This window comes from Globicephala melas, chromosome 6 (genome assembly GCF_963455315.2).
Source record: "Globicephala melas chromosome 6, mGloMel1.2, whole genome shotgun sequence".
Taxonomy (NCBI): Eukaryota; Metazoa; Chordata; class Mammalia; order Artiodactyla; family Delphinidae; genus Globicephala; species Globicephala melas.
This window is the reverse complement of record NC_083319.1, coordinates 6391142-6404004: the sequence shown is the minus strand read 5'-3', so window position 1 is coordinate 6404004 and position 12863 is coordinate 6391142. Positions and strand designations below refer to the sequence as shown.

At 51.5% G+C, this 12863-nt stretch overlaps 1 protein-coding gene across 1 annotated transcript in view; it reads left to right on the top strand.

The window, feature by feature from the left end:
• The first annotated feature begins 6511 nt into the window (after nt 1–6511).
• HMCN2 (hemicentin 2) overlaps nt 6512–12863 on the top strand; it is a 149289-nt gene continuing 142937 nt past the window's right edge. Inside the window, exon 1 of the mRNA XM_060299922.2 lies at nt 6512–6761. Coding sequence (XP_060155905.1) covers nt 6512–6761 — 250 coding nt within the window. The remainder of the gene's footprint in view (nt 6762–12863) is intronic.

Genomic DNA, 12863 nt, shown 5'->3' with positions numbered 1-12863 from the left:
TATAGAATCGCTGGCTTTAATGACCCTGTCCCCAGTACAAAGACTGTCCAATTCTGACCTTGCTCTACAACCAGCTGGGGGAAATTATTCAAATAATGGGAGAGTATAAACGAAGGGGAATTACTAAAGAAACCTGGATACAGCTCATGGTGTTTTAAATGTACTGATTAAGCTCGTGAGTTTATCAAACAATGAATGAAAGGGCTTGGACTCTTCTTGTTCTATCCATCCACTCACACGACACTTATTTATTGAGCTCCTACTATATGCCCGTGTGTGCTAGGGCTTGGGGACATGAGTCAAATGTGGTCCTTGTCCTTTGGGGGACACTTTCTCGTGGGTCACTTTCTACAGTGGACAATCACAGCTCTTTCCTCAGGACGCCTCAGCACCTCCTCCAGGGGCTGGATTCCAAAGGCAAAACGTAAGAAGTCTAGGTATAGAAAAATTGTTTGTTGATTCCTTTAACTACTCATGAAGATCACTGTACATGGGTTTTTTGTGTGCTGCTTGAGTAGAAGTAGTTGGGTAAAGCTGTGCACCATATGAGGGGAAACAGAAGGACAGGCACGTCACAGTGAGAATGCTTTTGGCTGCAAGTAACAGAGAATGCAATGCAATTGGCTTAACTCTGAAGGAAAATGCGCCATCACACGTGACAAGAAAGGCATACATAGGGCAGCTCCAAAGTTCTCTTCTCTTTGCTCTTTTCTTCTCCCCAGGCTGGCTTTCCTCATGGTTTCAGGCTGCAAAGTTCCAGGGGTCCTATGCAGACACGACATCACTGAGTGGAAGAAGAGGGGCTCTTTCTTCCTTGTGCCTCTTTTTGTAGAAGCTTTATAGCTTAGCTTTTACACTTTAGCCTATGAGTCATCTCAACTTAATTTTAGTGTATGGTGTGCGGTTGGGATCCAGGTTCATTTTTTTCCATACAGATATCCAACACCATTAGCTCAAAAAGACTTCCCTTTCCCATTGGCACCTCTGTCAAAACTCAATTGCCCAGGGATGTGCAGATCTATTTCAGGACTCTTTTCTGTTCTATTGGCTGGTTCATCTTTCTTTTTGCCTATGTTACTCTGTCTTAATTACTGCTGCTTTAGAGTAAGCCTTCAAATCAGGCAGTGTAAGACCTCTGACTTTGTTCTTTTGCGTCTCTTCCGGAGACACACTAGCAGGGTTCCTTCATGTCCCATTGGCCAGGACAGCCTCAAATGCCCATTCCCAGCTCAACCACTGGCCAAGGGCCTGGGACCACACGGGTGACCTAGCCCATCAGAATTTCCCTTGGAGAGGGGAAATTCTTCTTCAAATCATGTGGAAGGATAGTAGACACCTGAACCCGAAAGTCAGGGGGGAAAGCCAGGCTTTCTAGGGAGAAGTGGGGAAAACTTTAGGGTAAGAAGCCAACAGTGTCTGCCAAAATACACAAAGCGGTTCAGTGGAATTTTTAATTATAGGGAGAGAGAGAGAGAGAGAGAGAGAGAGAGAGAGAGAGAGGGAGGGAGGGAGGGAGGGAGGGAGGGAGAGAAAGAGAGAGGGAGAGAGAGAGGGAGAGAGAGAGGGAGAGAGAGGGAACAAAAGAATAAAAGGGACATACAGTAAACCTCAACTCAGTCTGGGTATTCTTCCCAGCCACTGACGACAATGACAAAGGTGACATCATGGCCATAAGTGACAACAAGGCTTAGCATACAGCACAGTGAGCAACGACCCCTGCCAACGAGGCCAGCGAGGCGGGCTCCTTCTCCCCCGACGACAGAATCAGGGGCTTGGCGATACGTGAGCTCCATCCCGGGGATGACAGGCCAGGTCTGGGTGGTGGAGAGCGAGTCTTTGAGCTCTTGGCTCTGCCTTAGCTCTTGTCATTGTTCGTTCTTTTTTTTTTTGCGGTACGCGGGCCTCTCACTGCTGTGGCCTCTCCCGTTGCAGAGCACAGGCTCCGGACGCGCAGGCTCAGTGGCCATGGCTCACGGGCCCAGCCGCTCCGTGGCATGTGGGATCTTCCCGGACCGGGACACGAACCTATGTCCCCTGCATCGGTAGGCGGACTCTCGACCACTGCGCCACCAGGGAAGCCCTCATTGTTCGTTCTTGAAGGCATGGGGATGAGTAACAGCTCCTGTGACTCTGGAGCTACTCCAATATCTCTTGGGACCATCTCAGACCATTCCTTATGGTACATGGAGGGTGGTCCCGCGGAGGGATGGCTTCAGCAGTCAGTCACTCAAGTGCCTGCACACAGTTATGCCGAGTCCCCCCTCCTTATCCTCAGTAGCTCCATCTTCCCAACTTATTTGTCAGCTCCTTCGACTCGTCGCTAGTCCTGTCCCCCGGGGCCCTCATTTAATTCTTCAATTCCTTCCAGAAGAGAGAAACAAGGCTTTGAGGCTGTTCCTACTTCTCAGGCCCTGGGCGTGTGACCACAGAAGGACGGGCAGACTTAGCTACACCATTGCTTCTCTCTCTCCTTTCATTTTCCCCAGGCACTTTGGTGAGACATGGTAGGATACGACTTTACGGCATTTCAAAGGTGCTGAGGGTCTGAAACTTGAGTCCAAGTCCAGCCCAAGGAGCTGCCCAGCCAGGTCCACGTTAGCTCTAGAACTGCTGCTTGCTGGGAATCCTGTACAAATCATCCCCCCATGTTTCTGAGGCAGCTGATCATGGGTCCTGTAGAAAGGCAGGCGTGGATGCCAAGTCCAGCCTGGACACAGGACTTCACCTCTCTGAGCCTCAGTTTCCCCACCTGTCCCACGAAGGGTAAATACTGACCTCAGCAGAGATCTAAGGGGGTGTTTGGCAGAGTGTTTGGCGCTCGATAAGCATCTGGCAGCCGCTATCCATCATTAGTCTTCTTACTCTTTCAGAGGAATAAAGCAGTTTCCTTCAGGGAGAGGGCTAGGGCGGGATGAGGTGAGAGGTGGGTGTTAGAATCACAGAGGCTCTGATATGACCGAGAATAGGACGCCTTTAGGGAGTGGGACGTGAGGAAGTGAAAGGCCCGTTGGTTGGGAGGGGCCGCTTTTCTGGGACCAGCCAAGTATCTAGAGCCCTGGGTTCTGATCCAGACGCCCAGCTGGTCTTGGATCCCAGTGTAGACACAGTAGACAGGCCTGGATTTCCAAGCCAAGGCTGAGAGCAGGTGACGGGTGGGGGAAGCCGTAACAATGCATGCCTCCTTTAAGCTGATGGGCCAGACCCACGGTGCTCTCCATAGCAAACACGTGGTATGCTAGGAAACAACTCCACTGAGACTACTCCTTCTGGAAACAGGCGGAAAATGTGGATGATCTCGAGTTCAAAAACGTGGGCTCCCAGGAGGTCTGTAAAGTCGAGGTGGTGGGATGGAAGTTGGTCGATGAGGTTCGGTTGTGTTTTCTCTGGCCTCCTGGGCCTCCTGTGCTCAGGCTCGGCACTGTGGGCCTTGTCACTTGGGTGACCATGTTTACGTTCTTGGGAGCATTGAGCGCCGGGAAAGGCTCAGCTAGGCCATCCTGGACGACAGGTGCCTGCCCAAGGCTCCCTTCCACGGCAACTGGGGGAGGCTTTGCTACCATGAGCTCAGACGTTCCCTTGCATCCTTCTTGTGTCTCCAAGGGACCCCGGAGATGGTTCTAGAGTGGGGGAGTTGCAAGAACCACTGGAGGCCATCTTGTCAGCCCCCCTCCATCTCCCAGATTCTACAAATGAGGAACCAAGACAAAGAGGGCGAGGACCTCGCTCAAGGTCACAAGGCTATTTGGGGACACAAATCCATGGTCCAGCTTGTTCTTGTGATCAGCCTGAGGAGAAGCATCTTGCTTTCCCTGGGACCAGTTCTGCCCTCAGCTCCTCAGGAAGAAGGTTTATGGCTTCGTGGCATCTACAGGTTGGACCCTCTGAACTTCGCCCTTTTCTGAAATGCAAATTGGGACAGGTTGCTTCCTGAGGGACGGTCTTCAGTAGCTCCGCAGGGCCTCTGCAGAAACCCCAGGCCCTCTGTAAGACCCGCGGGGCCCCTCAAGATCTGGCCTCTGTCCTCTTGTCTGCCGTCAGCCTCCAGTCGCACGGGCTAGCAGTGGGTCTCTCGTGTCCTCCTGCCTTTGCACATCCTGTTCCCTCTCCTCGAATGCCCTTCCCCTCTTGTTCTTGAAGGCTTCTCAGGCTCACTGTGGCCTCTTCTGGCTCCTGGGCTCGGCCACTCCTTCCTCTGAGCTCCCAGAGCTCTTGGTAATTCCTCTATTAGCACTTAGCTCATTGACTTAGAATTATTTGTTTACATGTCTCTTCTCCCCTGGGTAGGAAGCATGTCTTACACATCTGTATGTCCCCCCTCCCCCAGCAGGGCCTAGCAGAGTGCTGGACACCCAGCTTAGGCCCAGCCAATGTATGTACGCAGAGTGAATGACCGAAGGACTCATTTGTCCTCAGAGGTCCCCTGCACGCTGCCTGAAATGTCACCGTCTGTCAGCCCTGCCTGGCTCCTGGCTCCTGTTCGCCTTTGCCTTCTCACAGCTGGGGCCTCTTTTCTGTCTCCAACAGCTGGCCCAGCCCTGCCCAGATTCTGGGGCCAGCCACAGCCTTAGCACAGGAAGATTTAAAGAGCCAGTGTTCAGAAGTGCAGGTGACTCAAACTCCCACGAGCTGCACCGTGAGTTCTACTGTCACCTGGGTCTAGGCACTTGGTTCCTACCATATCCCATGAGACAGGCAGCTCCCCGGAGACCATTTTCCCTGGACCCTAATCCTTCTTATCAAAGGTCCTTGCCCTGGTCTAGAACTGGGTCCCTGAGGATGTGTGTCACTTCTTCCCCATGGCCGGCGCCCAGACATTGGGCCTCTCTGATACCCGCTGACCCATTTAGGTGGCAAACCTTCATCGGGCGCCTACCATGTGCAGGTACTGGGTCTCTGCTGCCCCAGAGCTCAGAGTCAGGGTGGGAGGGGCAGAGAAGACACTGGTGATCAGACAAGGGGCTGTGGGGTCACAGGGCAAGGTGCCAAAGTGACCTCAGAGGCGGGGTCTGAGCTGAGATGGAGGGGGAAGGAGAAGTTATGGGCAGGAGGTGGGTGGGTGGGGGGCGCTTCCTCCTGGTGAGGGCTCTGGAAGGGAGGGGCTGGAGAAATCCACCCGCCCCCGCCCCCCATACAGACCCAGAACTTTCAGCCATGTCCGTGGGGCTGCCTGTCCCTGTCCGGGGAGGATGATCTTCTCGGGGGAGGGACTGAAAAGTGAGAGGACCAAGCTGGGCTCCCTCCCGTGTTTCTCAAAACCAGGCAGGCCCGCAAAAGCTGTCTCTTCTTTATTTATTCAGTCAATATTGAGTGAGTCCCCACCACGTGCCAGGGACTGGGCTGGGGAACTGGAGGCTGACTGGGGGAAACAAGATGCAGCCCTGCCCTCAAGGGGCTCCTAGGCTGGTAGGGAGAGAGACGCAGATATAAGCTATGAGAGCACAGGCTGGGCTGAGCAGTGGTGGGGTGCCCGACCCTCTCCAGGTGGTGGGAGGGAGCAATGTCTGGGAGGGGACGGCTATAGGCACCCAGGCAGCACCACTAGCACCTCACATGTGTCCCAGAACCCTCACATGGGATCCAGGGGACCTAGCGAGGCAGGTGGGCAGAGGGGCATCCCCCATCCTCTGGAGTCATCAGATGACCTTAGACAATGTCTGATAACACTTCGAAGAGGCAGCAGAGCCCAGGGGCTTCGGAAACTTTCTAGAGCTGGCTTCTAATCGACTCTCTACTACTTGAGAGCTGAGTGACTTTGGGCTAATGACAGCTTCAGTCTGCTCATCTGTAAAATGGGTTTAGCGTTAGTGCCTCCCTCTAGGGTTGCAGCGAGCACTCGAGGACATAATAACTATGTGAAAGCGCTTAGCCCATAGTAGCTGCTCAACTTCCATTGCTTGATTATAATAACAGTAATAGACAATAACCGGGAAGCACAGACTCCTGAGGAAAGAAAGGGAGTTACTGTGTGTGTGTGTGTGTATTGGGGGGTCGGTTTTTAGGGGGCTGGGTGGAGGGAGCCACAAAAGCCAGGGCCCGTGGGCAGCCCTCCAGGGCAGGGGCAGCGTCTTTCCCCCTCCCTCTCCAGCCCCCGCAGCGAGGCGCGCGGTCGGCGGGAGGCGCAGGTGTCCAGGGCCTCCCGTGCGTCCCCATCCCTTGCGGCTTTGGCCGAGGGCCCAGCTCCCTTCTGCCGTCTGCCCCGCGTCCTCCCCTAACCTCGGGTCTGGACTGGCGAGCAGCGGGGCCGGGAAAGTTTGAGTCACAGTGAGGGGAGCGGAGGAGGCGGGGCCCGTGACCCTGAACGGGGTGGGCTCTAAGACCGCCTCGGTCTCCCGGCAGGGGGACCACGCCGCAAACCCACGTCCCGCGCGCACCGGCTGCGGTCCGACGGAGCGAGGCGCCGCGCTGCAGCCGTGCGTCGGGTGGCCGCTGGGTGCACCAGGGCGGTCGCGCTCTCAAGGCCCCGCGAGCCTCCACCGCGGCAGCCGCAGCCCCTCGGCCGCGCTCAGCAAAGATGCCCCGGGCGCCGCTCCTGCGGCTGCTGCTGGCGGTCTCAGCAGCAGCGGCGGTGGCCGGCGAGCCCGGGACGGCGCTGCCCCCTACCACGGGGGATGCCACCCTGGCCATCGTCTTAGACGTTACCGGCTCCATGTGGGACGACCTGATGCAGGTGATGCACGGCGCCTCGCGCATTCTGGAGCACAGCCTGAGCCGTGGCAGCCAGGTCATCGGCAACTACGCGCTGGTGCCCTTCCGTGATCCAGGTAGCGACCCCCCGAGCCCCCGGCGTCCGCCGCGCCCCTGGCCCGGTGCCCTGGCGCGGTGCGCTCACCCGCCCGCATGGCGCCCCGGGCGCACTGCACGCCTGCAGGCTGCACCGCGGCCCGGTGGGGGCGCCTTCTCGACGCCTTCACTCTGCCCGAGGCCGGCACCTGGGGCAGGCCTTGCAGCCGCCGGGTCCTTTCCCTGGGAACCTGCTCTCCCCTTCTCCCGCGTCTCCCAGCTTGCGTCGTCAGGCCAGTGACGGAGAGGCGGGGGCACTGCGTTCAAATGCCCCGCAGCCACCTCCTGGCTCTGCGACTTCAGCAAGTGACCTCACCTTCCGGAGCCGCACCTTCCCCCTTTAGGAAACGGGGCGAGAACTGCCTCCCAAACTTGCTGAGATGTTGAAATGGGTCCTTCGTGTCCAGGGCCTGGCGCGCATGAGCCTCCGCAAGGTTTGCGGATTTGCCTTTGTTCATTCTTCAAATTCGCTCCCATCGTGGGCTTCGGGGGCCGGAAGAGCCACCCAGGCGGGAGAGCTTCGCGTCTTGCCCCTCACCTGTTCTCGCGAGAAAAACAGCAGCCGCGTCGGTTCTACCCGCAGTATCCTCACTGCCAGGTCCCCCCACCTAACACCTTCTACCCTGCAGACAGCACCTCCTGGCCCGCAGCCCCCTATCTTTCAGCTAGGTGTTAGGGGCATGTCCTTGAAAAGATCCCTGGGAGACCCCACTGTGGGGAGTTTCAGGGAAAACAGCTGTGGAGCGTGCTTGGACTTCCAGCTTTCTGAGTGGCAGGACTGCTTTTTCTCCAACATTTTTAATGAAAAACTTCAGACTTACAGCAAAATGGGGGTGGGTGGGAAATACATAAACACCTGTCTGCCCACCACCCAGATCCTGTGATTAATTTTACTCTGTTTTATCACGTTTCTCTCTATTAGTCACCTCTCTATCTAGTAGGATAGCTTTATAAAGCCAAAAAATAAAATAAAAATGGCAGATTCCTTGCAGAATTGCTCTGCAAAGTGTTCTTGTGCTGAAAAAATATACAATGGCCCAAGGCTGTATGAGCTAGTAAGCCCTTTTAGAAGAATTTTTCTTTATTAATCACAGCATCATTACAGATATTTGAAAAATGGGCCGCAGTCGGTGTACATAATCCCATGCAGCCCTTAGGCTGAGTGTGGAGTCTCTCTGCTTCCAGGAGTTCTGGGCTCTGTAGGGCTCTGCAGCTCCAAGCACAGAAGTCAGGGGTCTAGAAAAACTTTCCTGGGAACATCAGAAGGACAGCTCCCATCTGGGGGTCAGGGGGCAGCAAGGCTGGTGGACTTGTGAAGACGTGGGGTGTGAGGTGTGCCCTGGGGGTTTCAGCTCTGATGCAGTTCACCCTCTACCCCCCTAACTTTCTCACTCCCTTTCTGGGTCGTTCTTGGGCTTCCAAAGGTATTGCATTGAGAGAGCTTGGGATCATTTAATCCAACGCTTCTCTTACAATTGGAGAAACTGAGGCTCAGGACATGGATGGGACTTACGCAAGGCCACCTGCCAGGCTGATGTAATTTCTGATTCATAACCCATATTTGTCTCTAAAATGCTTGGCTGCAGTTGTAGGGCAGGAGAGCAGCCTGTTGGAACCAGACATAGTGTCCCGGGACCCATAGTGTCCTCACTGCCCCCTCTCTGGCCATCGTCTTCATGAAGCCCTCGTGCCATCCCCAACCTCTCCTCTCTGGGCGCCGAGCGCGTGCACGACTCTCCAGCCTTCACTCCATCGTCTATGAAACAAAAAAATCCCATCCTTCTCCCCGCCCCTGCTCCCCAAACCATACTCCCTACAGACCCCCCAGGTCCAGTGGAGGGGGACCTCAGCGTTTATTGAGCCTCTGCTGTGTGCCCGATCTTGTGAGGCTTCCAGTGTGAAGGGGGCAGGGTTCACACCAAGGAGCCGGCAGTCTGCTGGCGACAAGCCAGGCAGAGAGTGGAAGGTGTCACTCCTGACGGCTCCTGACTATCGGCTCGCAAGGGAAAGGACCCACCAAAGGCTCTCTGAGGAAGCATCACTGGAGCAGGACTTGAAGAAGATGAAGGGAAACTTAGCAGCTTTGGACCATTTGTCAATGCTAGGTGCCAGGGATGCAGTGGGACAGAGGTCTCCCTGAGCACATGGAACTTGCTGGGTGGTGGCTGACATATAGGGGCAGGTGTGTGTGAGTGTGGAGCCAGGGCGTAGGAGGGGTGAAATGGGAACGCGGGGAGAGGCGAGATTGGTCCCGGCCGTGACTGTGGAACTGAGGACGGAGCACTTAGATTTCCTTCTATGGGCTGCGAGCAGCCACTGAGGGCTTCTGAGCAGGGATTGGATTTGTGGTTTAGGTTAGGCTATGTCTTTTGAATCAACCAATGGAATTCCCTTTGGTGGAAGAGGAGCTGAGAGTCAGGGGTTTTAGCTGACAGTTCAGGCCCCCCCAGGGCTGCATCCTGGGAGGGACTTCTTAAAGGAACCCCCTACCTTCAACCCCAAAGACCAAGCTTTGCAGGGCAAGTTTCAGTGGTTCTGGACTGCACATGCTTGGAGATAAACCAGAACCTGTGCTTTGGAAATATTTTTAAAAGTTTTTAAATGAAAAAAAAGTGGGATGTTCCCAAACTGCAAAGTTAGACTTTTGCTAATCGTTTTATTTTGGCTGAAATTTAGGTTGTTTTCGGTTTTTCTCTATTAAAATGTTGCAAAAAGCACTCTGGTGTGTAAATCTTTGTCTGCATCTTTGATTGGTTTTTTCATTGGATTAAGATTTTGGAAGTGGAATTCCTAGGTCATTACAAACACACTGAGTGGGTAGGCAGACCTTCAAATTGTTTTCCAGTGTTTTGGGAGTTTAAACTTCTGTCAGAGGCATTTGAGGGGACTGTTTCAGAGCAGCTGCCCCCAACCCTAGGGATTAGGATAACATTTTTTTTCCTAATTCAAAAGATGGAAAATGATATCTTCTTATTTTAATTGCTAGTGAGGTTCAGTAAGTTCTCAAGTGTTTACTAGATGTTTCTATGTGTGAATTTCTTCTTTTGTAAATTGTCAGTTCCTTTACTCATTTTTCCATTCGGGGTTTTTAGTGGTTTTCTTATCAGTCAGTATGGGGACTTTATATTGATGATATTAGTTGTTTTTTGTTATGTGGTTAGCATTTCCTAGTCGTTTGTCTTTTAATATTTGTGATTCGTGATGTTCTGAAGTTTTAAATGTTTATGTAGCAAAATCTATTGCCTTTTTCCCTTTGTAATTTCTTCACTTTCATTCTCAGATTTTTTTCTATCACAAAATCAGTTAGGTACATGTTCTAGGTTTTTTCATTCGTTTTCTTTTTTTTCTCTTCATATTTAATTTTTTAACCCGGAATTAAAAAACAATTGGCACTGGTATTAAAAACAATTTGATGTAATTCTTCCAGAACAGGATAATTGATGGTACAGTTACATTTTATCAAATAATCCTTTCTTTTTCATTCATTTAGATCCTGCCTTTATCCAAAATTACTTTATATCTATTAACTTACCTGGGCTTTCCATTCTGTCCCATTGTATGACAGTTCTTGTTCCAGCAGCACATTGTTAATTATTAATTAACATTAATTAATTAACATTAATTAACATTAATTAATTAACATTAATTATTTGGCTTTAGAATAGGGTAAACCCTTCCTCCTATTCTTAAAAAAATAATTTACCCCCAGCCTTATTGAAATATAATTGACACATAATATTGGGTTAGTTTAAGATGTCCAATGTATTGATTTGACACCTTTATATATTGCAAAATGATTACCACCATAGCAGTTAGCTAACACCTCCATCATGTCACATAATTACCATTTCTTTTTTTTGTGGTGAGAACATTTAGGATCTACTTTCTTGGCAATATTCAAGTACATAATACAGTATTATTAGTGATAATTACTATGCTGTACATTCGATTCCCAGAACTTAGTCATCTGATAACTGTAAGTTTGTACCCTGTGACTAACACCTCCCCATGTCTCCCACTCCCTTATTCCTGGAAACCACCACTCTACTCTCTGTTTCTCTGAGTTTCACTTTTTTTTTTTTTTTTTTTAGATTCCACATATAAATGAGATCATACAGTATTTGTCTTTCTCTGTCTGACTCATTTCACTTAGCATAATGCCCTCAAGGTCCATCCAAGTTGTCCCAAGCAGCAGGATTTCCTTCTTTCTCGTGGCTGAATAGTATTCCATTGTGTATATAAGCTGTATCTTCTTTATCTTTTCATTGGCTGACAGCTTTAAAATTTTAATAAACTTTTAATGAGAACAGGTTTTTTTTTTATAATATATTTATCTTTGGCTGCGTTGGGTCTTCACTGCTGTGTGCAGGCTTTCTCTAGTTGCAGCGAGCAGGGGCTGCTCTTGTTGTGGAGCACGGGCTCTAGGCACACAGGCTTCAGTAGTTGTGGCACGTGGGCTTCAGTAGCTGTGGCTCGCGGGCTCCAGAGCGCAGGCTCAGTAGTTGTGGCGCACGGGCTTAGTTCCTCCGCGGCATGTGGGATCTTCTCAGACCAGGGCTCGAACCCGTGTCCCCTGCATTGGCAGGCGGATTCTCAACTACTGTGCCACCAAGGAAGCCCTAAAACAGTTTTAAATTTACAGAATTATTGCAAAGAAGTTCCCGTATACCCAACACCCAGTTTTCCCTTTTATTAACATCTTATATTACAATGGTACATTTATCACAATTAACAAACCGGTACTGATATGTTGAGGGTTTTTTTTAAGATTTTTTTTTTGATATGGACCAATTTTAAAGTCTTTATTGAATTTGTTACAATATTGCTTCTGTTTTATGTTTTGGTTTTTTGGCCTCGAGGCATGTGGGATCTTAGGGATCCCGACCAGGGGTCGAACCCGCACCCGCGGCATCGGAAGGTGAAGTCTTAACCACTGGACCGCCAGGGAAGTCCCCATGGGTTATTATTAACTAAAGTCCATTACTGTTTTTTTTGTTTTTTTTTTTTTGGCTGCATTGGGTCTTCGCTGCTGCGCGTGGGCATTGTCTCTAGTTGTGGCGAGCTGGGTCTACTCTTCGTGGTGGTGCGCGAGCTTCTCATTGCGGTGGCTGCTCTTGTTGCAGAGCACGGGCTCTAGGCGCGCAGGCTTCAGTAGTTGTGGCTCACGGGCTCTAGAGTGCAGGCTCAGTAGTTGTGGTAGACGGGCTCAGTTGCTCCGCGGCATGTAGGATCTTCCCACACAAGGGCTTGAACCCGTGTCCCCTGCATTGGCAGGTGGATTCTTTTTTTTTTTTTTTTTTTTTTCCGGTACGCGGGCCTCTCACCGCTGCGGCCTCTCCCGCCGCGGAGCACAGGCTCCGGACGCGCAGGCCCAGCGGCCATGGCTCACGGGCCCAGCCGCTCCGTGGCACGTGGGATCCCCCCGGACCGGGGCACGAACCCGCGCCCCCCCGCACCGGCAGGCGGACTCCCAACCACTGCGCCACCAGGGAAGCCTGGCAGGTGGATTCTTAACCACTGCGCCACCAGGGAAGTCCTGAAGTCCATTCTTTATTCAGACTTCCTCAATTTTCCCTTAACATTTGTTCCAGGAGCCCATTCAGGATCCCATTTAGTTGTCATGTCCCTTAAGGCTTCTTTTGGTTGTGATGGTTTTTCAGGCTTTGTTTTTGATGACCTTGACAGTTCTGACGAATATTGCCGAGATGTTTTGTCCCTCAGTCATGATTTGCCGGTTGCTTTTCTCCGGTTAGACTGGGTAATGGGAGGAAGACCACAGAGGAACAATGCCATTCTCATCATATCATGTCCAGGGTACATGCCCTCATTATGACTTATCACTGCTGACGCTGACCTTGATCACCTGACTGAGGTTGTCAGGTGTCTTCACTGTAAGCGTCCTCTTTTCTTTCTCCTTTTCTGTACTGTCCTCTTTGGAAGAAAGTCACTTACACGCAGCCCACACTTAAGAAGTAGGGAGTTGTGATCCACCTCCTTGAACATGGGGTATTTACATAAATTGTTTGGAAATCTTCTGCATGAGAGAGTTGATTCTTTTCCATTTATTTGTTTATTCAATCATT